At 40.8% G+C, this 25,993-nt stretch overlaps 11 protein-coding genes across 11 annotated transcripts; 4 read left to right on the forward strand and 7 right to left on the reverse strand. All coding sequences in view use genetic code 12, as the record gives it.

Moving 5' to 3' along the window:
- Window positions 1-398: 398 nt before the first annotated feature.
- Window positions 399-2,873, forward strand: PICST_32001 (hypothetical protein; the record flags this gene model as incomplete). Its single annotated transcript, XM_001384711.1, has 1 exon — window positions 399-2,873. One exon carries the CDS (start codon window positions 399-401, stop codon window positions 2,871-2,873), a length of 2,475 nt encoding a protein of 824 aa, XP_001384748.2.
- A 274-nt stretch (window positions 2,874-3,147) lies between these two features.
- Window positions 3,148-3,567, reverse strand: PICST_61259 (60S ribosomal protein L25; the record flags this gene model as incomplete). The annotated part of the gene is made up of 1 exon (XM_001385058.1): window positions 3,148-3,567. A coding segment is annotated over one exon (420 nt), but the record flags the coding sequence as incomplete, so codon positions are not given.
- Window positions 3,568-5,008: 1,441 nt separating this feature from the next.
- PICST_60529 (mitochondrial 37S ribosomal protein YmS18) lies at window positions 5,009-5,473 on the reverse strand (the record flags this gene model as incomplete). Its single annotated transcript, XM_001385059.1, has 1 exon — window positions 5,009-5,473. A coding segment is annotated over one exon (465 nt), but the record flags the coding sequence as incomplete, so codon positions are not given.
- Window positions 5,474-7,221: 1,748 nt separating this feature from the next.
- MCK1 (serine/threonine/tyrosine protein kinase involved in chromosome segregation) lies at window positions 7,222-8,340 on the forward strand (the record flags this gene model as incomplete). The annotated part of the gene is made up of 1 exon (XM_001384712.1): window positions 7,222-8,340. One exon carries the CDS (start codon window positions 7,222-7,224, stop codon window positions 8,338-8,340), a length of 1,119 nt encoding a protein of 372 aa, XP_001384749.2.
- Window positions 8,341-8,954: 614 nt separating this feature from the next.
- On the reverse strand, window positions 8,955-9,488 carry PICST_36220 (predicted protein; the record flags this gene model as incomplete). Its single annotated transcript, XM_001385060.1, has 1 exon — window positions 8,955-9,488. One exon carries the CDS (start codon window positions 9,486-9,488, stop codon window positions 8,955-8,957), a length of 534 nt encoding a protein of 177 aa, XP_001385097.2.
- A 230-nt stretch (window positions 9,489-9,718) lies between these two features.
- SWD3 (WD domain protein) lies at window positions 9,719-10,822 on the reverse strand (the record flags this gene model as incomplete). Its single annotated transcript, XM_001385061.1, has 1 exon — window positions 9,719-10,822. One exon carries the CDS (start codon window positions 10,820-10,822, stop codon window positions 9,719-9,721), a length of 1,104 nt encoding a protein of 367 aa, XP_001385098.2.
- Window positions 10,823-10,998: 176 nt separating this feature from the next.
- On the reverse strand, window positions 10,999-12,964 carry PICST_89641 (predicted protein). The gene has a single exon (XM_001385062.1). The coding sequence runs from the start codon at window positions 12,842-12,844 to the stop codon at window positions 11,204-11,206; it is 1,641 nt and encodes a 546-aa protein (XP_001385099.2). The 5' UTR covers window positions 12,845-12,964; the 3' UTR covers window positions 10,999-11,203.
- Window positions 12,965-14,004: 1,040 nt separating this feature from the next.
- MRS2.2 (mitochondrial MRS2-like protein) lies at window positions 14,005-15,102 on the forward strand (the record flags this gene model as incomplete). Its single annotated transcript, XM_001384713.1, has 1 exon — window positions 14,005-15,102. A coding segment is annotated over one exon (1,098 nt), but the record flags the coding sequence as incomplete, so codon positions are not given.
- Window positions 15,103-15,350: 248 nt separating this feature from the next.
- PICST_60893 (predicted protein) lies at window positions 15,351-18,119 on the reverse strand (the record flags this gene model as incomplete). Its single annotated transcript, XM_001385063.1, has 3 exons — window positions 15,351-16,844; window positions 16,878-17,386; window positions 17,474-18,119. Coding segments are annotated over 3 exons (2,649 nt in total), but the record flags the coding sequence as incomplete, so codon positions are not given.
- Window positions 18,120-18,555: 436 nt separating this feature from the next.
- On the forward strand, window positions 18,556-19,605 carry MCM21 (minichromosome maintenance protein; the record flags this gene model as incomplete). Its single annotated transcript, XM_001384714.1, has 1 exon — window positions 18,556-19,605. A coding segment is annotated over one exon (1,050 nt), but the record flags the coding sequence as incomplete, so codon positions are not given.
- Window positions 19,606-19,674: 69 nt separating this feature from the next.
- Window positions 19,675-25,106, reverse strand: PICST_72214 (vesical coat protein). The gene has a single exon (XM_001385064.1). The coding sequence runs from the start codon at window positions 24,920-24,922 to the stop codon at window positions 19,916-19,918; it is 5,007 nt and encodes a 1,668-aa protein (XP_001385101.2). The 5' UTR covers window positions 24,923-25,106; the 3' UTR covers window positions 19,675-19,915.
- Between the last annotated feature and the right edge of the window lie 887 nt (window positions 25,107-25,993).

Here is a 25,993-nt window from a genome sequence, read left to right on the forward strand (position 1 = left end):
GCTCTTTTGCCCAATTTGGGGGCTTTTACTTCTGAAGAAGATGTTAGTATAATTCAAGAAAATTACAACTTTCACTGTACATACTTTTCATGTCTATGACTGGCAATTGAGAATAAACAGAAGAGCAAGAGATTTGAATCCATCTCCACTTGGAATAAGCACTAATATTCCGTCGCACTTGCATATTATTTTATAGGATGCAAGTTAGATCAAAACTTTGTCTACGGTGCAGGAATATATCAAAACATATAAACACCTTCATTTTATAATTCGAGAATCATTTCTCTTTCTCTCCGGAGATTCAATTCTCATCAAAAAAACAAGAAAAGGTTGATTGAATGTACCCAATATTTGATTTTTGATCTTTTATTTTTTCATTCGAAATTATACAATACTGGATGTCTACTGTTAAAAGTCTAGAGGATTTACCCTCACTTAATCTGGATACGAGCTCGTATTCATTTGATACTCCAGTGAGGGTTCTACGAATTTACTCTCCCCAAGATGCCACAGAAAGCAACTACTACCATATCTATGTCACAGACTATTCGGCGATAGGGCCCCCAACTTGGATGGCAGACGAAGTGGAACGCGTCAAAAGTCCCCACATTGCAGATACATCCATACTGCGCGAGTGGAAGTTTCTCATTGTCGCCAGCAGAACCCAATTGCAAACGCTTATAGAGGAGAAATTCAAGAAAACTCCGAAAGATGTCGTTTTGAAACAGTTGCCAGTTTTGGCCCAGGCTCGCTTTGTAGTTAAAAGACATGTAAATGGCATATACGGCTCATTAATATCCTTGGATTTCAACACAGCAGGTATCATTGCTGGTTTAGAACTTAGAGAAGATAAAGGATATTATTATGCCTATGCTCGACTTTTCGCTCGTTTCAAGATTCTTGCTACTCAAAATCAAATTTATCTTGCTGAACAAGTATATAATTTCACAGCCAAGTTCGGCAAATTGCTTGATGAGATTCTTGAACCGACGAAGCAGAGAAAGAAGGGACGCCAGCACAAACTACCTGCAAACACATCTGAACAAAATGCAGTTATGAAACAAAAAGATAAAGAAAAGCAAAAGGACAATTCAGATGCCAACCACAAGAGGCATAGTATCGCGAACAGAGATACGACAATTCAAATAAAAGTCAGCGTAGAAAACGACTACACCAAAAGTACAAAAAAAACTGTAAATATCAACTCCAACAGTAACGAAACTAATGACACTACTAATACCGATATCAATAACGCTGCAGCTGTCAATACCATCAACGATACCGTCATTAATGATAGCAACTCAGCTGTCTCTGGAGACTCCGTAGATAAAGAACAAACTTCAGAAGCTCCAGATTCACAAGATATTCGTCAAGTCTCAGACAAATTCAAGGTTGATGCAGAACCTTCAGTATCAGATAAAGCAGCAGATGTACGAATGGGGACATATCGAGGTGAGACACAACCACAAACTCCTATAGTTGGTAACAAGTTCTCAACTTCATCGCCTCGAAGTGAACAATTAGAGCATTCGTCGCCACTCAGAACGAAAGAATCACTGGAAAATTCCATTATAAGAGCCCAACAACAGATACCTTCGGCTTCAGCGAGTCTGGATGACCATTCACCCATTGCCCTACGTGCAGAATCACTTCTGTCATCGATTCAAGAGCAACGAAATGTAAATTCTTCGAAGGACAAGTTCAGTAAACAAGAAGACCATTCGCTTACCTCTGTAAAGAGACTAGCTTCACTATCATCTTCTCCTCTGAAGAAACAGCGTAAAACCGAGTCATTAGCACGTACAGAATGGGCACCTGGAGGTCATCTGATTTTAAACTTGGATAATACTAAGTTTAAGAAGCTGCCACCGACCGGAGCTGATCTTCTTTTTCATAACCAAGACGACGAGGACTCTCAGGCTCCATTATTTCCACCAACACAAGCCACGGCACCGAACTACCTAACCTTTGAAGCGATGCTTAACAAACAATCACAAATAGAGATTGTAGAAGAAGAGAACGACTCCACTGCTTATCATAGCTTGCCCCCAGAAACTAAAAGCACTCAGTATGATACGTCTTCGTCAAACATGCCACCTCCGCCAAGTTCCCGAGTGATATTGCCGAATTCGAGCCAGCCTCCATTGGCACAAGGCTCTCTTCCTGTTCCCCAGACCCCCAAAGCATTACAGGGTGTCAAACGTCAATCCAGCTCTGTACCTAACCATCCCGATAATGTGCATAGTCAAATTTCAGAGAATGCAACGGTTGTATCACCAACATTAATGCCAAGTCAGCGTGCTGAAATAGAGATAGACATCGATATTTCTCCTCCTCCTACGCAGCCACGCCCTGAAGACAGTACTGGCAGTGCAGTAAGTTCCAGAGAGAGCCAGGACAAGGATAGCATCGGAATTATAGGAAAAGCTCCTAGGACCTACATTTCAAAGACTATGTCCATTGCACAATTGTTAAAAGTACCATTGACGGTCGAGGAGATTTCTAAGAAACAGATCTATGAAGTACGAGGTGCTTTTATCAAAGGATTGCAACCATTCAGGCCATTCATAGTAAAACCTTTCAAAAGAACAATAAAAGTTGCCAACTTCAACATCGTCTTAACCGATAGAAGCAGAGATCTAGTGGTCGAGTTCCACAACGAAATTGAAATCTGCCACTTTCTCGGAGTCGACGAAGTGGAAGAAGTCTACAATCATCTCTCGACTATAGAAGACGATATTATCAAGCTAGCTAAACTAGAACACCCTACCACCAACAATATCCGTCTTGTTAGAAAGACCAAAACTGCACGAGATAATATGTTGTATCCATACTGGGCATGTCTCAGCACCTTGGAAGACCTCATAGCGTAGTAGATATACTTACATTTTGTCCGTATCTCACTTCTATGCGTCTGTACAATTTTAAATCTCTTTCATCATATGTATAGCATAGAACTACGACTGGAATCTGTTAAACGTGTAGAATTATTATATATATAAACTATTTTTTCCCATTTAAACTGAATAACCTCTAACCAGATATTAACGATTAAAGATTGTAAAATACAAATAGAATGTTAAGAAGCCGGAAAGCGGTTAGGCCCATCCAACCACTTATATGATCATCAAAATGAGGAGGTCAAATTTAAATATAACCAATTCTGTTGGCAACATCCAAAGCGTCGTGGTCAGCAGTCAATTTGATGTAAGCCTTCTTGGTACCGTTTGGTCTGATCAAAGTGTTGACGTACAAGACATCGACTTCGTATAATTCCTTGACTGCAGCCTTGATTTGGTTCTTGTTGGCCTTGATGTCAACTTGGAAAACCAAGATGTTACCGTCTTCAACCTTCTTCATGGCAGTTTCAGAGGCAATTGGTGAGACAATGATCTTGTAGGCATCTAATCTGTTGTAGTGAGGAACGGACTTTCTGGCGTATTTTGGAGCTCTAGACAATTGTAAGGTCTTTGGCAATCTGAAGGTGGTAGAAGTTCTAACCTTTAAGGCCTTCTTACCGTTGGTACCCTTCAAAACAGCCTTCTTAGCAGCAGAAGCTTTAGTAGTAGCTATAAAGTTGTTAGTATAATGCACAATCTTGTAGTTCACCTGGTTCACGATGGATTATAGTCAACATATTTGAATGGCAGAGATTTTCTTCGATTATAATGGTGAAGTGTTTGCTGGAGTTATTCTCTAGTGTCCTGAAGACAACGAACAAAATACGAGATGCTTGATACTCTTTTCTTAAACTTAGTGATCTTGGAAATATCGTATAGCTTGAAAAATGAAACAGACTGAAAAATGAAAAATTTGAAAATTCGAGAATCTCTAATACTAGTCACTTGTCATCAACTTCGTCTTTCTACATAGTTGGAAGTCTCTGACACTATACGATCATGTTGAACATCTCTACGAAGATTTTGTTGTTTAAAGTTGTCGTTCTGGATAATTTTTCAGTCTCTGGAAAGATTTTCAGGATTACCAGGATCATTCGATATGCCAAATTGCAAGATGATATATATCTAGGATGTCTTCATATTATCCTCGTGTCCACAATGGTGTGCTTTTCATTAATCGTAACATACATGGAGCCATTATTACTATAGTTGGTTAGTTCCTAGTATTACAACAAAGTTCTGGTAACACTAGATTTAAAAAAAACTTCAATAACCAACTTCGAATTGTTAGTACAGCCAAAACGAAAAATTTTCTGAATGGGGAATGTGCAGGAGCGAGCAGACACTCACGCTTAACTATGGCAGATAGTGGGTCCTCATAGTTAAGACAGACGTGGGCAAGAATAAGTGTGCGCGAATTCAGAATCGTGCGGGAGGTTGAGCTAGAAGATCACGTGCCATAATTGAAATTAAGGGCTGTAGCCCTATTTTAACCTTGGCCATTATTTCACTTCTGTTTGAAATGGCGATTGTATTCCGATTACCTAAGCCTGTGGTGGATAATGCTGCTATGGGCCAATGTTGCGGATCTAGATTGCCTGCATTGCAGTTTGCAATCATTTGTATGGATTCGTATGGATTCGTCTATTGAATAGGTACTATGAATATTTGTAAGTATTGTTCTCTGGGGAGAACTTTCAAGATGTGGAACATTTTGATTCTGAAATACTCTTCTTCATAAAACTAACGAGTCTTCAGCTGTCTAACCTGAAAGCTGCAAGGGAGCGAACTTCCCTGATTTATGAATCTTACACTAAGCTCGAGTAGCAAACCCAGGGACTCAAGAGTTTTTCAATCAATTATGATACTTCGTAAGGTTGTCTTATCCTCTATATTCTAGATGCTGCTGCACTCACTGCTTTAGTGAGCACAGATCAGCAGTTGACTATTTGGCACCTTCTTTTGCAATTCGTAGTTTGGTCTGAACCAAGTCATTAACACTCGATTCTGCTCTGTACTATAGTACTTCTATAGTCTACACTCTCTACACCTCTTCACTATGCAATCGTATATATATACAGCGTTCGAACCTCTTCTATGTACATGGCTCACAATCTTCTGAGCTTCTTAGGACGAGGACCACCGAACCGTAACTTGGTAGCGTCGCTGACTCTTACTATGTGTGGCTTGATATGCTGTCCTTCCTTTCCCATCAAGGCTGCCTGGAAGGCATCTCTTCCCTTTCCATAGTCGGTCATGATCAATTCGATCTTATCATTAGGTCCAAGCAAGTTCTTCTCTTCAATGGTCTTGAACATCTTGGTAGCTACCTGGAAAGCGGCTTCGTATTCGGATCTCTGCGATTTTCTGAACCCCAACTGACCAGCGGTAATGTGGAGCTTTGTATGGTGGGGCAATTGCAAGTAGTATAACACTTTCTCGTTGTAGGACAAATGTTGGTTCTTTTCCAAAAAGTCCAAGTCTTCTACAACAGCCACCAAACTGGCCAACGTATTATGCTTGTGGAAAGTTCCGTACATCTTCCACATAACGACTTTCTCGTTCCTTTTCCCATCCCTCACCTTTGTAGGTTGAAGCTCTATGTTACTACTATTCTGTTGAATCTGAGAGCTCATGATTTGCACGGGCTTTGAAGAACTCATATATCTCATCGTAGAAACACCCATTCTGGACACGGGCTGCACAGACTGAAAGCGAAAGGCTCCCGCCACCATTCTGCTAGCAGAAAACATTGTATGGGTGGATATGCGGAGTTTCTGTGATAATAGCGATGTCGTTGGTCGTAATACCTTGCTGAAGAATCTGAAAAATTTGTAGAACGAGGATGATTACGAAGCGGTTACGTCAGAATAAGACACAACTAACGAAGTGCGACACAATTGTGCTGCGCTACCACATGTGTTTTCCACGCGAGCGTTGAGAATTGGCACTTAACGACCAGAAGAGTGACTCAGGAGAGACACTAAAACATGGAAATCCCCTAAAAATTGTCAAATATGTCTGGAATTGTGGGATTTTGTCATCATTCCTTTTCTGGAAAGAACTGGCTAACATTGCCTGAATTAAATGTCCTCTTGTCTCCTCAATGTCTTCACTATTTTTCACCATTTCTTCACTAAATGCCAACATTTCGTGCTATATGCACACCCATAATCCTTAGGCTAACTATGGAGAACAAGTCAAGGCAGAAGCACACAGAAATCCCAGCTATTTCAGCCAATCATGGCCCAAAATCTCCCAGATTTTCAGTACTACCTCTCTCGACCAGCGACAAGACACCAAGTCCTTTTTAAGCGGCACGATCTAGTGCCACGCCCAATATGCCAAAGCTGTCCTTTCCCTCTTCTTTCCCTCGTCCGTGCCCCACCTCCGCTGTACCTACTATCGTCTGCTGCAGCCCGGTCGGTTCCTGCAGACAGCACGCCGCACCGATAAAACAACGCATTAATTTCTAGCAGGATAGAATAGCCAGTAAAAAAAACAACAGCCAGAAGTCACAACATTTGTTTGGATAGCAGCCGTTTTTCGTCCAGTAGGGTTCTGTTCTCAGCGCCAGTCAGCCATCCATCTGTACACCCATACCGCAATCACGTAGCGGTATTTCAGCCCTAAGACCCGTACCGCCGCGTCTCCATTTGCTTCGCAATTGAGAAATCTATCGTTTCTTTATCACTGTTACGAGATTTCGATTTACGATCTTTGGCGTTTTGGAAATTTATTACAATATTCATATCAATAGAAAGATCTGGTGTTCCTGTGTTATCACTAGCATCGCAAGACTCATTACGGAATAGATTCATCAGCAATCGCTACCAGAGATAGAATAGATTGCCACTGTTCCAAAGAGTCTCAGCCACATCATCAATTGTATCTATCTCAGAGTACTCAAATTATCAATTGTACTCAAAGAAGTGATTCAATTCAGTTCTATTCAACGACCAGATTACTCAATTCGATTGGCAACAGCAATTAGATTCACTTTTGAAATCATAACTGTTCTCGTAGAATATAGCAGTTATTACAAATCATTACTGTTGTGAATAGGGATTGCTGGCATCACCAATTGTAACTGTTGTCACTACTATAACTGTTATATCGTCGTACTGCAGCGTTTCAGACCGCATAGTAGCTATCATTGTCGGACTGTTGAGTCTTACCTGTACTGTCACAATTGCTGATTCTGTAACTATTCTGTCTGCCTTTTCGACACGTCTTCATCTCCAGAGACTAACATAGATTTTTTTCGTAGCCTTTTGACTTCATTCACTTTGTTTCTTTCCCACTACCCGTTATATCCCTAATGCCTCCAGATATACACGCCGTCAACGAATACACGTTGAACGAAGTGACCAACAACCAGAGCCTGGTGTCAACGCGGATGACCGTTAAAGAGTACAAGAGAATTGGAGAAGGAGCGTTTGGAACCGTAGTAGAAGCCGTATTGAAATACGCCGACGGCACAGATGTTCATTCAGAATGGCTCGGTCCCTTTGCCATAAAGCGAGTACCAGCACAAACAGAGTACAAATCGCGAGAGCTTGAGATCTTGAGATTGGTCAACCATCCCAACATCGTCAGCTTAAGGTTCTATTTCGACAAAGCCAGCTCCAGTTCCCATGATAAAACCATTTACCAGAACCTCGTCATGGAATGCTTGCCTTCCAACTTGCAAAGCGAAATCAAATATTATAGACAATCCAAATACACCATCCCCTATCCTCACATGAAAGCATATACGTTCCAGTTGGCGAGAGCGATGCTCTATTTGCATGGCTTTGGCATTTCCCACAGAGACATCAAACCTTCCAATATCTTGGTAGATCCCCTGACTGTAGTATTGAAGGTTTGTGACTTTGGCAGTGCGAAAAAGTTAGAGCCGAACCAACCATCTGTAAGCTATATCTGTTCGAGATACTATAGAGCTCCAGAGTTGATTGTAGGGTGTTCGTTATATTCCACCAAGATAGACATATGGGGTTTGGGCTGTGTCGTAGCGGAGATGTTTTTAGGTAAACCCATTTTCCAGGGCCAATCGCCCGAGTCACAACTCAAGGAGATCTCCAAGTTACTTGGGCCCCCTCCCAACACGTTTTTCTTTAAGAGCAATCCACAATATAGAGGCAACATGTATACAACCAAGCTTTTCAGCTGTACGGTAGAAGAAAGATTCAGGCAGATATTCAGCAATTCTCCACCAGACGCCATTGACTTGTTGTTGAAGATCTTGGTTTATGACCCAGACATGAGAGCCAGTCCCAGAAGAGTATTGGTACATCCGTTCTTCAATGAGTTGAAGAAGAAAGAGTTCCAAGTTTATCCGCGTGGCTCTTCGGAACCGATACAACTCAATTTGTTTAACTTCAGCGAGTTTGAATTGTCGTTGTTGGGGTCCTTGAAAGATGAATTGTTAGCGAGATAGATTCCTAACAAGCTGCATGCTCTTGGTCCTGGCGAAGGGCAAGACATATGATTCTGACTCTAGAGACTCACAAAGGGTTGGAATTGCTTCTTCTTCCTAGACATGGATTCGTTAGCTACCTGATTTTTATACTTCTCTATTTGACCTTTAATTTATGTTTTATTTATCGATGACAAGGAGCTAGATAACTGGTAATCGTAGGCTAGAGCACTTTGTGGTATACTAAACATGATCTTCTTGTTTCATGCTATACTTCATTGCAAAGTATTCTTGGTTGCTCAGTATACTTGAATTATGCTCTACTACATAGTGGTATATTAATACATAGTATACTTTTACTTATATATATTTTTGTATTATAAAGCATTATTCATAAATGGAATGATTCGTTACACATTTACATATGACGTAGTATACATAGCTACATAGTATTTCATTAATAGGCAATCTTGCATCTAATAGATGTAAAGAATCATTATCACTCCGTCAAGTTATCTTCATAAGTATCATTTACTATTATCTTGTAACTATTATATCTTGTTACTATTATATCATGAACTATATATCAAGTAAATATCATGTAATTAACCATCTTCAACTATATCGAGTATTCTCTACAATGCCAAGCTGTAGCTGTACTCATCTTCGATGTTCTGTGACAACCACAATACAACACAACTCAACATGATACAGCCGTTGCATATTATATTAGAAACACCCATTCCCAACGTAGGAAAGGTATAGTGTTTCAACAAGAACTTCAAGATGAGCACCATAAACGACCCGGCCAAACCCCCAGCCAACAACGAAAACCCACAGAACAAAATCACTCTGGCAGCCCATGCATTGGTGCCTGATCCACTGCTCAAAAACGAGTTGTTGGAGTCTACAAACAAATTCGACTTCTCTATCAGGTTCACAATCAACATCCCCAAACTGGAACAAATGAAAGGAATCCAATCGACAAACGTGACATGTACATCAGACGCATTGACAGTCTTAGAAAAGATAGCAGCGTCCACAATGGACCAGAACCCAATGGCATAGAGGGCTCCTGATAAGTATACCCCAAATGATCTCAACTTGGCCGACTTGGGCAACTTGAACATCAGAGCATTGAACCTGAAAAGATGATTGGAGTGTTCCATCTTGTACACAAAATATTCTGAGAAGCTTCGGCGATTTACAACGGTTTAGAACGACTCCGCTGATATTGAAGAAGAGGTATCAACTGTTTTCTAGCGTCTCAAGCCCTTGTCCCCTTTAATTGAATTATGTAGTATCCGAGTGAGTGAGAGTTTAATCACGTGACGTATATCGATTTCCAGAAGTTATCTATTATGCTATATATGCTACTATCACTAACAGCTTTAGCAGTCTATGCTGGTGTTAGTGGCGTTTCCTCGCGACTTGTACCGATTGCTCTCTTTTGTTTGATGTATTTTTCATTCAATTCGAGCACGTTGATAATGCCGTCTCGGCTGCAAGACACCAAGAGTCTGCCTTCGTTGTAGATGTCAACTTCAAACACCGGCTCGTCGCTTTGGTGGAGCTGGAACACCACCTGTTTGGATTGGACATCCCAAATGAGGATTCCACATGATTCTGTGCCCGAAACGATCATGGCATCAGAAGTTTTGGTTATAAAGTGCGCTCCACAATTGAATTTCTCACTGATTGGTTTACCGTCGACACCAGTATACGTCTTGATGACCTTGTTGTCCATGTAGTCCCAGAGTCTTATAAGACCATCTAGACTAGAGCTTAGTATGTACTTTCCATTTGGAGATGTTTCTACGTTGGAAATGGGAAAATTGAGCACATCGTTGGTGGAAGCTGTAGCTGTGCCATGAGAAGTACTGTTGAACGATAGTGTTTTAAGACAATGGCCCGTTTCTAAGTCGAAGAGTCTCATAAGACCATCGTAGGAGGCACTGATGATTATAGTGTTGTCTGGAGTGAGACAGAGTGACAGTACTGGATCAGCATGTGCTGCTAGTGTCCTGAGAACTCTTCCCGAAGTAATGTCCCATATAGTGATAGTTTCATCCGCTGAACCGGAAATCAACATATTACCCTTGGTGGTGAATTTTATTGTCGTGATGTGGTAGGTGTGCTTGCGGAGAATCTTGACACATTTCTTCTTGCTCACCAGCCAGAGCCGTATGGTCAAGTCATCCGAACAAGATGCAAGTATGTTCGAGTTGATGGGGGAGAACTCCAAGTCGGATATTCCCTTGGTGTGTCCGTCCAACTTTGTGATAAGTATGCCTGTCTCAAGATCGTACACACGTATGGTAGTGTCAGATGAACATGTAGCGAATTTTGACCCGTCTGGCAGGATCTTTATAGAGTTTATTGAAGAATTGTGGTGGTTTTTCAAGGTATATTTCACTCGGTACAAATCAGGGAATTTTGCTTTTTCGACTCCGTTTTTCGCCGTTGCATCCGAGAAGCCGTTGGCTAATCCTTCTAGCCCCATGATGTTTATGAGATTTTGCAAACAAACTTTTGTAGTTAGGAGAATTTGTGAAATCGGAACTAACAAACTCTACGATTTTTCAATATTCAGAGATGTTTGGAGTCGCGTTTATAGAAATAAATAAATATGCACGAAATAGTGAAGTGCAGCACGATTGCAAAATTGCGATTGTCTGTAATGAGGAAACATATTCATTAGTATTTGCCGTTACTGTACCGATTAATAGTACTTAGAAAGCAATTTCAGATAGCACTGTTATCCGTAACTTTGTATTAATCGTTCTATTGTTTAGGTAGTATACATACTTGTACTACTTAGTAATCTTTTGTTTTGTCTACACAAGTCATTATTCGTCAGAATAAATAGTCATAAATCGTGTCACTAGCTCCACCGTTCATTCATTTGGTCAATCCAAGACTCAAGAAGACTACTCTCAATCTCGTCAAACTGCGAATACGTCCTGGAATTTCGTTCCATGGTCACAAACTCCGAATCAGCAACATTTGACTGGCTCAGAACCGTGAAAGTCGAAGGGATTATAAGTCTCTGGAGAATTGTTTTAGTATTGCTGCTGTTGGTATCTCCACTCTTTGCCAATTCCTTCAAGAAATATTTCAAGTACTGGAACACAAGAATCTTCCTATTGTTGGAGTCGTATGATTCCAGGTACTGAGAGAAGCAGAGCAAATCGAGAAGACGGCTGTTGAGCGAAACAAGATGGTCGTATTGCTCGGTGGTCAACGTATTCTTGGATTCCAACTTGTGGAACACCTTGTTCAAGATTCTGCTGAAATCTGGACGCAAGTTGTTGGCAAACGTATCCTCCTTAGATACAATTTTACTGTTTTGGCGATAGTCGGCTAGAATTAAATTGGGCTTTTGCTCATCATCACCAACAGTAGAAGCTGGAGGAGAAATCAGTGACTCTCGTGTCGACGATCTCTTGGAAGAAGCAGGACTCACGGGATATGCAATTCTTGTTGGTGAAGACTGCTTGATCAGACTAAGATCAAAATGAATCGTCTTAGCAGTGTTCTTTGAATCGTCGTCTTCCTGAGACCATTTCATTTGGTTGCGTGCAATTTCTGTAGGTACGTAGAAATTGTGGCTTCTGTCTACATGATTTTCTTGGTCCCACAAGTGTTTGTTGGTGATGAGTTTCTTGAGCAATTTGGACTTTTCTGGAAGATTGGCATACTTGGTAATGAACTTATGGTTCAAGAGCTTTGTAGCCAGGTACCTATCTCTAGGATCAACGATAAAACATTTACTGAGAAAGTCCTTGAAATGATTCGATATGTTCATTTTGTCCAACTCAATTAAACCTACAAAGTCAGTGTCCTTGTGGCATCTTCCTATTTGCCCCAATGCCTTCATAGGTGGGTACTGGTTCTGCAAAGGAGGCTTCCCGTTGAATATCTCGTACGCACAACAGCCCAACAGCCAGATATCGGCCTTGAAGCTGTGTCCACCGTTGTTGTTCACGATCACTTCTGGCGCCATCCAGTAGGGCGTACCTACGGTTGTGTTTCTGCGAGAGAAGTTGGACGACAACTGAGTTGAAACTCCAAAATCAGTTAGCTTTACTTGGCCCAGCTTACTCAAGAGAATATTCTGGGACTTTAAATCCCGATGAATTTTCCCCTGGTTGTGTAAATACTCCAATGCTAGCAAGATTTCTCGTATAATGATGGAAATAACACGTTCATCTTCTGCGGGGCCAGGTTTGAGTAGCTCAAATAGAGAGCCTCCATTCACATACTCCATTATCACCCAGAGCTTATAGTGTTTTACAAAGCAGCCAAAATACTGCGTAATTTGTGGAAGTCGGCATTCGGATATAATTTGTATCTCCTTGTTAATTTCAAAGAGATCTGTGTTGTTGCTTTCCAAATCGATCTGTTTGATGGCTACTTCGTTATTGTTTGCTTTAATAAGCCCTCGGTACACAACTCCAAACCCTCCACGTCCCACTTCTTCGCAGACTTCGAGCTCTTCCGCCGAATGGATCCGCTCGATCATATTGCTTAGGAAGATTATGAAATAGGTTGTGTCTTGGGGGAATTTTGTTTGGTTTGTTTCAAGAAAATCCACCGTGTATTAATGATTTAGCAATCGGAATGTAAACATTGAGTGTACGAAGGAGTGTATATAAAAGAGCCTGAAATATTGACATGTAGGGATATATTTGTAGAATTGGGTCTTAATTTGAAGCTCAACTTGAACTTGTTGTTGTGATATTCAGCCAGGAACAGTTGACAGATTGTTTGGATTGTAAAGTAGAATTAAAGATAGAAGTAAAGATAAATCTTACACGACAGTTGCAACTCGATCGGCGAATACTCAATTTGGAATGAATCTGTACTGTAAGGCCACGAGTTTTAATTAGTTCCTCTTCGAAGAAAGATTAGTTTCGACTGTGTTCTTCTTTGCTGGTTTTCTGGGCTTATGATAACGAGGAGGATCGAGAGACTCTTGTAAGAACCTAAACTGCCCTGCTTTGTCGTTTGAGTAATAAAATGGGTGCAAATCCTGCATGTTCTGTCTCGTTGCAACACTCTGAATGGTATATTTATAGAATAAGAGAATCGGAAAATGCTGTTTTCTAGGAAGGTACTCTAGTGTGTACTTGTTCAATGTGGCTATTATATTTCAAAACAGATTCTAAAGAAATTTTTATATTAAATTTTGCAATATTTATGAAGTAAACCACAAGTTGTGAAATTATTGAGAATATTCAAAAAAAAGAACCAATTAAATTGCAACGATAAAATATCAAACTAACATAAGATATATAGATCAACAATTCAAGAGCCACTATATATGAATCCGAATACAAACTTACTTAAAACAACATTCATACCTGTAAACAGCTAGCAATCCATTAAAACCTCATACTCCATACTACTAACTATTGAAGTTTGTTCGTTCCGTCATATAAGCACTGTATCTACCTCTTCAAATTTCAGTCTCTAACAAAGCTCTACCATCAATCCCAGAGAACAACGGCAATGAACATATTACAACCAAGTAGAGTTGGCTGCATGTTCCGACTGATAACAAGAGTACGAGTCGGCGACTTTCTACAAACTGTAAGACCCTTTTCTACCACTAGACATGCACTCTATCTTCACAGTTTTCAAGATGTGCTTCTAGCCAAGTCTTTCATATCGTCTAAAGGAACAGACAACGACATCATCAGGTGCACTATTTTCGACGATAAAGGCAACATGATACACCACGGAAAGGAGATCCCAAAGCAGAAGTTCATGAGACTTTACAATTTGGCCCCTCGAGACTTCAGAAAGATCTCGCGTCACCAACATGGCTCCGCAACAGCTTCATCCACAGTAGTGTCCAATATCAATGTAGATATCGTACCGTCTATTGTAACCAGAACCTACGGGATTCTCCTCAACTTGCTCAACATACGGGCGTTGATAAAGCACGACAAAGTTGTAGTTTTTGATTCATTCCGATCCTCCTCTGGAGGTTCACGATTGAACGAGTCACATTCCCATTCACAGTTTCTTCATGATTTGAGCGACAGACTCAGGAATACTCTGGGAGAAACGTTGCCATATGAGTTCCGGGCGTTAGAATCGATCTTGATACATGCCATGCTGAATTTGTCAACGGAAATGAAAGTCCATTCTACTGTACTCCAGAATATCTTACATGGACTAGAAGACTCCATAGATAGAGAAAAACTACGTTACCTCTTGATTCGGTCCAAAAAGATTACCCAGTTCCATCAGAAAGCAAAGTTGATCAGAGACCTCATATACAACATGTTGGAGCAGGATGATGAAGAGTTGAATGCGTTGTTTTTGACTGATATCTTCAATGGACATCCCAGAACAGGTTCCAACCATGAAGAAGTAGAATTGTTGCTCGAGTCTTACTACCAGACAAGTGACGAAATCGTACAAACCGTAGAGAACTTGATTTCCCAGATTAAAACGACAGAGGAAATCATAAATGTTGTCTTGGACTCTAATAGAAACGAGCTCATGCTACTTGGGCTCAAGTTCTCTACCGGTTTACTTTCCATGGGTATAGTAATGTACACGGCAGCTTTGTACGGAATGAACTTGGAGAATTTTATAGAGGAAACAGATGGTGGATTTGAGTTGGTTGTGGTGGTAAGCTCGATTTCTCTTTTATTGTTGTACATGTTCAGCGTTAAACAGTTATCAAAACTACAGAAAGTCACCATGACTGGAGTTGGAAGAGAAGAAAGCATCATCCATAACCATCAGCACCAGAAGAAGTTTTAGAACATAAGCTTAAAAAATTATGACTTACGAATATAACTAATAGACAATTGTCGGTACTTAATTATCCTCGTAAATTCTCTTACAAATGCTATGTAGTTGTCTCACTCGAACTCAACATCAATCGATGTAGGAATAAAAGAGGCATTAGAGTTGCTTTTGGCTCTCGCAGATGATTCCTTCGGAGGATCCAACTTTGTCGGCTTGAGCTCATCAATCTTAAGGTCGATTGATCCTTTAGGAGTATGAATTGGGGATGAGCTGGGAGAAGGAACTGGCGTAGATCTGGTACGGAATGGTCTTAAGGTAAAGTTTTCAGGAGCCAATCCACTCTTCAGGTCTCCATTAGAAACGGTCTTCGAAGGAGTTGGAGGTGACTCTGGAGGAATCGACGGCAAAGGAATACCAGGAAGTGCTTTCTTCACTTGAAATCCACCTTTAGTATTCTTCAATTTCAATAAGTAGTTCTTTTCGTTACTGACCAACACCTTGAAAAGTGCCATCCTCACACGAACACTTAACAAATCTGAAAGAAGATCAATGTAAATATCCAAAGGAGGCTTGAATCCGGAGGCATTTTTGGAAACTGAGGGACGAAAGATCAAGTGGACAAACGGTATCGATCCGATAGCATCCATGGCATTTAACTTATTAGATACTTCTTTGACTTTATCAATGTCCTCAGATAAGCTTTCCAAATCTTCCTGCAATTCGTCTGAAAGTTCATAACTGGTGATTGTTGTCAAATCGAATGACATTGCAATATGTTCCAATATAAATATCAAAGAGGCAAGATTACTTCTGGGAATAGAACCAAGTATTCTCTCCAACTCTTTAATTCTTTTTGTTGTATCATTGGTACCCAATTTGTACACCGAAGTGATTGAATCGTACACTACACAGGGAATAAGGGAATCACTGATTTCTAACAACCAGTTTTTGATGAAGTTCACTACTGCGTCAACAGATTGATCTTTTAAGACTGATAAAACTGAATCAATAATGTTTTCTTCTACTTTAACTTCATTTAAGGAACTTCGGTCGGTGATTCCGAATACAGCAATCTTGTTCAAAATCGTCTTCTTCAATTCCCAGTATTCGTGATCCAAAGGGTTCTGCCATAATTGAGCAAGCTTTTCATGTGAACTTGCAGTTGATTCAAGGTTTTCCATGGATCTATAGAAGAAGACTGGAATTGAGCCAGTACTGAGAAGCTGTTCATCCTCGTTGCTAACTTGACTATACTTTAGCTGTAAGGGAATATCCTTGAATAAATTGAACTGAAACTCGAGATTCTGGAAATTGTTATTCACCAGAGTAGGTTTGACTCCTAGGGCCAGAGTCGGAAAGTAGATTCCAGAACTGAAGTCAGACAATAGCTTGTCGAAGTCTCTGACGTAGTTTTCTGGCTTGTTTACTCTGTCTATGTAATCCTTAGCCATGACATGAAGTCTGTTTGTTGAGTTCAATGAGAAGTTGTAGATGATCTCCAGAAGCTTTGCTAAACTCTTGTATATCAACTCGATTTTGTGCCTTTCAAAATTCTCCAAAAAGTGGGACTTGTTGATTAGCTCTCGGTCGTAGATGTACTTTAATTCCTGAAGCTCCATATACAACTCAAGGTAATTCTCTTTGACTGCTGCAAGATTCTCATCGTAATTCGTCTTCATCAAAGAAGATTTTACTGTGTTCAAGAGCCCATTGAACCGCTTTGAAGTGGTAGAAGCCACTTCATTCATGAACTTCTGGGTAGACTCATCGATTGCTAGCTTCTGCACAGATTGTTGGATCAGTGTACCCTGAGACTGGGAAGGGCTACTAGAAGTGGATGATTTAGCAGACGCTGTAGTATGTGCAGACTTGATTGTCTCTAGTTCCTGTTCAGGATCATAGGTGGAAATGTAAAGGGCCAATTCCGACCACTCGAACCACATGCCTTCACTTTTGAACTTTCTGTTACCCAAGAAGCCTGTGCCTACAATGAACTTATAGTCTATGAGTGCCTGTCCAAATTTCTCAAGCTTAAGTCTGGTCGGATCTATACCTCTGGGACGAGTTCGAAGAAGTTGTGAACACAATTGATCACTGCTAAAGAGTTCGTTTCTATAGCCCGGGATGGGTATCTTTCTCTTTACTACATCTACGGAAGATATCAAATCTGCAAGAAGCTTGCTAAGCAGTCGAAGAGAGTCGATTTCTACGGATCCGATCCGAAGCGGAAATTTGTACTCAGATTCAAGCGAGTTTGCTGGCGAATGCGACTCTTCTTCTACTGCTTCTTCTACTGCTTCTTGGGGTGCCACATTTTCTTCATAAGTTGATACCAGAATTGAAGGAGTACTAGTAACACTAGTTGTAGAATCATTAGCTCCACCTTTCATTGGGGTAGAAGACTTCGAATTCTGGGTGGATTCTTCTACTTTTCTACGCTCTTGTTGCAGAGCATCGGCGAACTCCTTCAAACGTAGTACTTCCTCGTATTCCTTTTTTGTCTTCTCTACTTTGTCGTAGGTCGCTACGTAGTCGTGGTAAATATCGTACAACTCCAGTAATGACTCTTTGACTTCTGGCTCGTGTTTCTTGAGGAAAACGGTTACTTTCTCCAACACTTCACGATCTATCACAGATGCCAATGTGATCAAGCTATGTGACTCTTCCGACATATTCTTGACATATAGCTGGAAAGCAGTATCTACGTAAATCTCTTCAGTCTTGTTTTCAATGCTGACTTCAGAGCTGGAAGGTTGTGCAGACATCACTACCGAGGGTACTCTACCAGGAACTTGGTGGCGGAGACTGAAGTTGAACCGGTCATAGGGTCGAAATTCAGAATCCATGGGATACGAATCAATACTCAATTTGTTCAAGAACTCGCTATTGGAATGGTAATAGTTCATGTAGCTGAAGACAAGTTTTCGAAGTTCATGAAGCTGTTGGATCAGTCTATTAGATTGTTCATTGAGTCTGCTGAGACCTGTAGAGAGATCCGAAGACCAATAGACATTGGCAAAGGAAGGCATTGCAAATATAGATAAATGTCTGGGTATCTAATACAATGATAACTTTTGATACGTTTTGAATTGAATAGCGGAATGTTTAATGGGATCAGATCAGCTCCATAAAGGTACAAAATCAGAATTTCAATCGACTGTGTGAAGAAGAATTATGGGTATCTCAACTTTTCTTCGCTTACCTCTAACAAAAGGCGAAACTGAATAGGTGTTTTCTAATGGGTTTACCAATGCTCTAAAATGTGGTATTAAAAATATGAACCCATCCGAAGAACAACATAATATCTTTAAATAAACACTGGCAATTTTTCAGGTACAATATTCCTGCAGGTAATGTTCAAATCAACATATAAACAATCAGAATTATATATATCTCCAAGAATGCTCCACATGAATGTACTCCGTTTCTCAACGAGCTTGCTGACTCTTTTCATATGGATATCCGATGAACGCTGCCCAATTGGACCGAGATATTGCAGATATCAAGGGCGATATTCGCTCGGTCGTTTTGGAGTTAACACATCTCCAGCTGGAGCATCAGACTCTTCTAGAAGAGCTCCAGCAGCTAGAAAAAACACAATCGCAAGAATTCGAATCAGAATCTCCAGATTCGAGTGAAAATTCAAAGAAAAACACAAACGGAACAAATACACATCCAGAAATAGATACTTACATCCCGCAAATCATACGGCATGAGCATTTCGATCTGGCCATCAGCCATTTCTTCACTGCCAACGGAACTAGTGAGACACCAGCAAAACGGCCCAAATTGTCCAAACTCTCGGAAAACTTACTTCAGCGCCTGGAGCGGCTAGTAAATCTCAAGGAAAATATCCTATACGAAAATATCTATCGCTTGGTTGGTGTCACAGCTTTTCCCTTAAACAAGTTCACTTTCAGTGCGGGTGACGAAGTATTGGGTATTCGATTCGATGTCTATTCCCATACTAGAAGCTGTTTTTTGTCGCCTCATTACGCTATACTAAAGAAAATTGTAGCGGTAGACAAGGAAGAAGCTATCGTCAAGAATTGGACACTATACAGACACACATTGCCTGTTTATCTTCCTCTAGGTCAGTTACAAAAGGATCTACAGTGTAGTACTTCCGATTCACAAGCCATCTTTGATTTCGCTCTAGAAGTACGTAACCATCTTGTAAAGACGCAGTACAAGTCGGATAAGATAGACCAACTTCAAAAGATCACGTTGGGCAATATTGGCATCAATTCCAACATCCTGAAAACGGTAATCTCTAAGTTAGAAAAGGATATTCAATGCCAAAGAGTAATGCTTTCAATACGAAACAGAACGAGTCTTACTAAGAAAACTCACCTGATAGAGATATTCTGTTCTGAAGATGTTATCGAGATAGCCAACGTAGATCTCGTAGACATCGAAGATAAGAAAAAACTTGTTTTGCTTTATGAAAGCATACTCAAGAATTCGGCTATCGACGATCTACTCAAAAACTTCCGGAAAGTATTTGAGCACATGGCTAACCATAACATCATATAGTAGAAAGAACATTATACTGACCACCATCGTATCTACAGTTCATACCAACAAACAATAAACAACGAATTTAATTTTATATAATGTAGTCATCTAAATAAAGCTGAACTCAAGTGTAAAACAATACTAGAAATGAACTTGGGCGGAGACACTTTGGCAAAGTCTATAATTATAAAACAGGACATTTTTTACTTTTTAATCAATCAATCAATCAGTTGGGGGAAGGTGGTTGTGGTGGTAGTAGTGTCAAAATAAAGATAAAAATGCATTAGTTCCATATCATCAACTTCAATCAAAAAGCGTTTCCAAAGCCAACGCCTGTGGCTTGGTAGCCCAAGCCGGTGACATTAGCACCAATGGAACCATTGGTAATCATCAATGGTTGAGCAATAGTGGGTTGCTCTTCTTCTTGCTTGGCGGCTTCTCTTCTCTTCTTTAAATCTTCGTATACTTCGTTAATTCTCTTTTGATTTTCGTGGACAATGGAAATTTCGTATGGTTTGATGAAATTACCCAAGTTATGCAACCACGATAATTCAAGCACATAGTCGTAAGAAATGTAGTCGTAAGAGGTAAATAACAAAGCAACAAAACATTCATGGTTACCAGTTTCAACGAAGTAGTCCAATGCTTCGTGAGCAATCTTTTGGGATTTCGAGATAGCAACAGTTCTAATCAAATCCGGCCACAACTTGTCGTTCTTCAAGATAGAGATAGCCTTGTTGAATTTCTTTTCCTTAGTGAACAAAGTAGCGGAAATCTGTCTGAAGAAAACGAGATCATGGTTCTCCAATCTCTCGGCCAAGTCCAACTTGTTGAATCTGTTGTTGGTTTCGTTTTCGATAGAAGATCTCAACGACTTGTAATCTTCTTCTTCAATCAACAAATCGTGGTAAGCAGAGTTGACAACAGAGTTGTTCTTTTCCAAAACCGAGATCAAGAATGGCTTGATCAATGGCAAGTTGTCGGTCTTAACAAAGATTCTAACAACTCTAGGCAAGTCCAACTTTGGTGTCAAAACAGACAACAAGTCAACTAACAAAGATGGGTTTTCATTAATGTAGAACTGAATAGCCTTGTAGTAGATTTCCAAGTTAGGAGCCTTGACAATGATTTCTTTAAAGGAAGCATGATCAAAAGCAACTTCGGATCTTTCAATCATAGTCAAAGCAGCATTGTCCCATTCTTCGTAATGGCAGTACAAGAAAATTAATTCAGGGTACAAGTGGGCCTCCTCGCACGCAGTCAACACTTTTGGAATGTTGATTCTGGACCAGAACAATTTTAAGTGTTCCATAACCTTTTCAGGGCTATATTTCGCATATAAGGTAGCCAATTCAGTGAACATACCCATATGGGCTCTTTCCAAACCTAAACCACTTTCGAAAAGTGCAATCAACTCATTAAAGTAGCCGTTGTGCTCATAAGTCTGTACCAATTCAGGCAATTCTTCGGCATCGATAATCAAATTCAAACCACAAATTTGAGCCAACCTGAACTCCTTGTTTTCAATACAGGCAGAGTTGACCTGTTTCCAAACATTAGTGTTGGATGCCTTTCTAGCACAGTCAACAGCTCCTTGGTAGTCTTCCAAGTAAACCAAAGTGGTTGCAAGCTTGGAGTACTTGGAGATGTTGGAATACAAGATCTTAGCAGCTTTGTAGTTCTTAGCTTCGAATAACTTGTCACCAATAGATTCCAAGTCAGCGACATTGGTTCCACCAACAAACTTTTCAATCTCGCTCAACTTGTCCAAAGTAGCATAAGAGTTAATCAAAGCACCATCAATGACTGGTTCTCTCAAAGTTTCTCTGGCCATATCCAAGAACTTGACTAACTCTTCTTCTTTACCAGCATGTTCAGCGATTTCAATAACTTGTTCAAAGTTTTCTGGGTTCTTAGACTTAACATAAGAATCGATAGCTTCTGGAATTCTCAAACCGTTTAATTGAGCAGTACCCAATTGATACCACAATTCAGAAGTATCGTACTTTTCAGCGTACTGCTCACCTCTGTCCAAGGACATGATGTCTTCAACCAAAACCTTCATGGCATCAGATCTCAATTCAAACTTGTCGTAGACCTGAAAGGCTTCTTCATACAACTGGTTGTCAATACACAATGGAGCAATCTCGACTGGATCAAACTTGTCCAACTTCTCAATATAGTTAGAAACCTTGGATGGGTCAGCCTTGATAGCAGTCAAGATCAATAATCCTTGCAAGGAGGTGTTGTCATTGAAAGGAGATGGCTCAAGAATAATCTTTTCTAACAACTCAATCAATTCTTGAGGTAAATCGTTTTCCATGAAAGCCTTAACGGTGATCGAGATAGGTTCAGGATCATTCAATTCAGGAATACCGGTTGAGATGACTTGGTCTACCAACTGTCTTCTGTGAACGTTGCCCTCTACCAAAACAGAATTCCACAAGTCAAAGTCAGACTTTGCCAATAAGTATCTGGCTTGGTATTTGTACATCTTGTTCTCGTTGGTGATGTTGATCAACTCATCATCGTTACCACCCTTGGAGTAAGCTATGTAAGCCAAGTAGGGATCTCTCTTTTCACAGTACTTACCAACAGCCAAAGTGTCGTAGTTGTTGTTTTCTTGCAAAAACTTCTCCGGAGAGTTGTTAGAATCGATATAGATCTTAGCCAAAGTGTTGTAGACTTCCTGATCGTTGGAACCTCCCTCCAAAGTCTTCTCCAAGAAGGGCAACAATATCTTGAGTCTGTTTCTCTTTTCAACTTCAGCTACCAACTCCTTGATAGGAACTCTTCCTAAGACAGTCAATAACAAGTTCTTGATTATAGCTTCGTCACAGTCAACATCCAACAAACCAGCAACAACCTGTGGGGTGTTGGCTGGGTTGACCGACTGAACGTAGACCTCAATGAACTTGAAGTACTGATTCTTGTACAAGAACAAAATCAAATCATGGACATAGTTAAATCTGTCACAAACAATGATCAAAGGCAACTGGTCGTCCAATTTGAATTCCTTTAAGAAGTTCTTGACCTTTTCACCGTTGTAAACATTGTTGTCTCTGACAACTCTTTCAATTTCCTTTGTCTGGTTCATTTTAGCAGCAGCCTGGATGTACTTGAAAACAACATCGGGTTCTTGGGTCAAGTTGACAATTGAAGACAAATAGTAATATTCACCTTCAGTACACTTGTAGTCTTCAAAGATCTTGATCAAAGTCAAGGGACCAATCAAATCAGAGTACTTGGTGGCAACTTGGATCACAACTTGCAAGTTCTGTTGCATGTTGCTTCCCAACAACTCCTTCAAACAAGCAACAGACTGTTGAACGTTCAATTGGCCAAAGTAAGATACAAGCCAGTCGTTGGCCAAAACATTCGTGTGGACAATGACTCTCTTTATATCCTTTAAGTCATCATAGTGTTCCAAAGCTCTCTGGAACAAACCGGACTTCTCGCACAACTTACCAATGGTGGGCTTGTCGTAGTGGCTGAACATCTGGTTACCCAAGATGGCATCAGCTACTTGTGGGGCATGCAACAAGTTAATTTCCAACACCTTGGTCTGCAAATGGCCCTCAGAAGGAGCGTCGTTCTTCAAGTAGTCCAACAAGAAGGCTGTACCCTGTTGAATGTAATTCTGAGAGAAGAACAAATCAGCAATGTTTTCAGCATTGATTTGGATGTCTGGCCTGGCCAATAAAGAGGTAGCAAACTCGCTAGCCTTGTCTGGGTTGACTCTAACCAAGTTCTGGATCAAGTTAGTGTAGTCAGGGTTGTAGCCAACCTTTTCACAGTAGGGAATGATCTTGTCGAACTGGCCCAACTCAGCCAAAGAGGATACGACCTTGATGTTAACGTTGGCTCTGATGTACACAGCCAAAGCCAAGGCAGTGTCATTGTAGGACTTGACAATATCACCCAACTCTTCAGAACAGGTCAACTTCTCTTCCTTCAACCACTTCTCAAACAATGGCTTTCTATCCTGTTGCAACACGGGTTTGGCCAACTCGATGGACTCGTACTTGTTCAAGGTACCTCTGTCCAACAATGTTGAGAAGTATTGCAAGAGAGGCGAGATCTGGCCCGGTTGAGGTGTTATGTGCTTCAACTTGTTGATAGTGTCTTGGGTACGCAATTGTTCGGAAGAAGCAGCAACCTTGGCAGCATTGGTGTAATCGCCCTGGTTCAATAAGTTCTGGAACTGTTGCTGGAACAAGTTCTCAGCACCAGGGAAGCCGCCACGAGAAGCTAAAGCCAAAGCTAAAGGTACATTAGACAACTTTTCCAAGACATAAGGAATGATCTTGTCCTTTGAAACTTCTACACTCAACACCTGACCCGATCTGTTTATGGTGATTATACCGGTTCCATTGTTGTAGGAAGCAGCAGTAAACACTGGATCGGCCGTGATTCTGTTGACGAACAAGTTGGAGCCAGTTTCCATGTCGTACAAGTGGATGAAACCATATTTGGTCAACACGTAGATGATACCATAAGTGTCAGAAGCTTGCAAACTGATGGGGAAATCGTTAGCGGCATCTGGAGGAAAGAAAATATCTACACTCTTCTTCTGGAAGGGTGGATTTCCGTCTACATGGTCGATCTCGATGATATGCAAGTTACCTTGACCTTGAGCGTTCTTGTTACCTACGCAGAACACCTTGGTAGGAGCAGCAGCACCGGTTAATCTGATCGAGGCAAACTTGGAAACATGACCTTCAATGGCTTGCGAAACGTTTCTAGTCTTGGAGTACAACTGGATGTGACCAGCGACACGACCGTTTTCCTGAGCGAGACCAGTCACGGCAAACCAGTTTAAGCTAGGCTCGGCTACGAAATTTATGATTTGACTGTTGTTCAACGAATCGTGTCTCTCTGACAACTTGACGGGTCCGTTATCAGTGCCGTCAAAGATGTTCCAGTAGTAGATGGAGCTGCCTGTTACCAACCCCAAGTACTCATCAGAGATCCACTTCCAGAACACAACAGGCTCAGCCAAGGAAAATGACTTCAACTTCTGTTTGGTGCCCAAGTTGAAGATTTGCAACGTGGTGCCGTTGGCTCTCAAGGAAATGACAAATTGGCTGGGGTGCAAGATGGCATTGTCAGCAGACATGTTCTTTCTTGTGACTTCGTTGTTGTTTTTCAAGTCAATGATGGCCACGGTGTTTCCAGAGGGCCCAGACTCACGAACACAGACATAGTGGTCCGATTCCAAGGTGGTCGACTTGGAGTCTAGCGAGCTCTGCTGGATGCCTAGCAGGGTCAACTGGGTCAACTCCGTGAAGTCAATAGGGATATCGTTGGACATTTAAAATGAAATGAAAAAAAATGGAAAAAATTGTAAAACTAAAAGTAAAATGGTAATGAAAATTGGAAGCTTGTAAACTTGTCAATTGAAATGCGTAAAGTCTTCTTAACTAGTACAGAATAGGGCAGCGTAATTGATCTGACTGAACCTGACAGGCCGGGGATGATTGATTGATTGACAGATGGATTCAGCGTCAGCACAGATTGATTCAATTGACAGGCAAACCTGGTTTCTGGCAGAAGGAGAGTAGTGTTTATGGGTGAAAAATCGATTTGGTAGATCCTTAGTTGATTTCGTCCACGCTGTCCGGCACTTCCAATGTCGCGCGCCCCTTTGGTGGGGAATGTCGTACGACATCGTAGATACTGGCGCAGATACTGGCGCAGTAGGACAGAGCTAGAAACCAATAGGAGTACCGTAGACAATCAGAGATTAGAGAAGACAACTGTGGGATTAGTACTACTGCGGTGGACTCTATAGTAGCTGAAAAAGTGTACAATTGTAGCAGAAAGTCTTGGTAAATGACGGTGTCAGAAGCTGCAGTTATCTACTGTGAAATTCTAGCGAGATTCCAGTGAGATTCCAGTGAGATTCCAGTGAGATTCCAGTGAGATTCCAGAGGTTTTAGAGAGAAAACGAAAAGACAGAGGAGAAAACTCTATGCAATAATAGCGTACAATTGTAGCAGCTACTACCGTAGATAACTTCACTACTCTAGAATACACTAAGAATAACTCAAACTTGGCCCATTACTGAATGGGTACAGAATGGTGGAGCTGTAAGGGAGCCTGTATAGTTTCCACAAGCTTTACCCATTTCTTTGCGATTTCTTTACCGACTTTTGAGCGAGACAAAGAGATCAAAATACTGCGAAATCGACCAACTTATACTGGCAACCTCTAGCACAAACCGGACACTGGTACTACTTTTGTATGGAGTACTTTTGTGTGGATTTGTATGGCTTTTCTTTTGTAGGGGACATTTTCACACTCTTCTCGAACCAGATTGTATGCCTTCCTAATCTCCTATCACCTTCTAATTTCCGCTATGATTCTGGTTCCCGCACTCAGC

The sequence above is a fragment of the Scheffersomyces stipitis genome, chromosome 5, assembly GCF_000209165.1.
Source record: "Scheffersomyces stipitis CBS 6054 chromosome 5, complete sequence".
NCBI classification, from domain to species: Eukaryota; Fungi; Ascomycota; class Pichiomycetes; order Serinales; family Debaryomycetaceae; genus Scheffersomyces; species Scheffersomyces stipitis.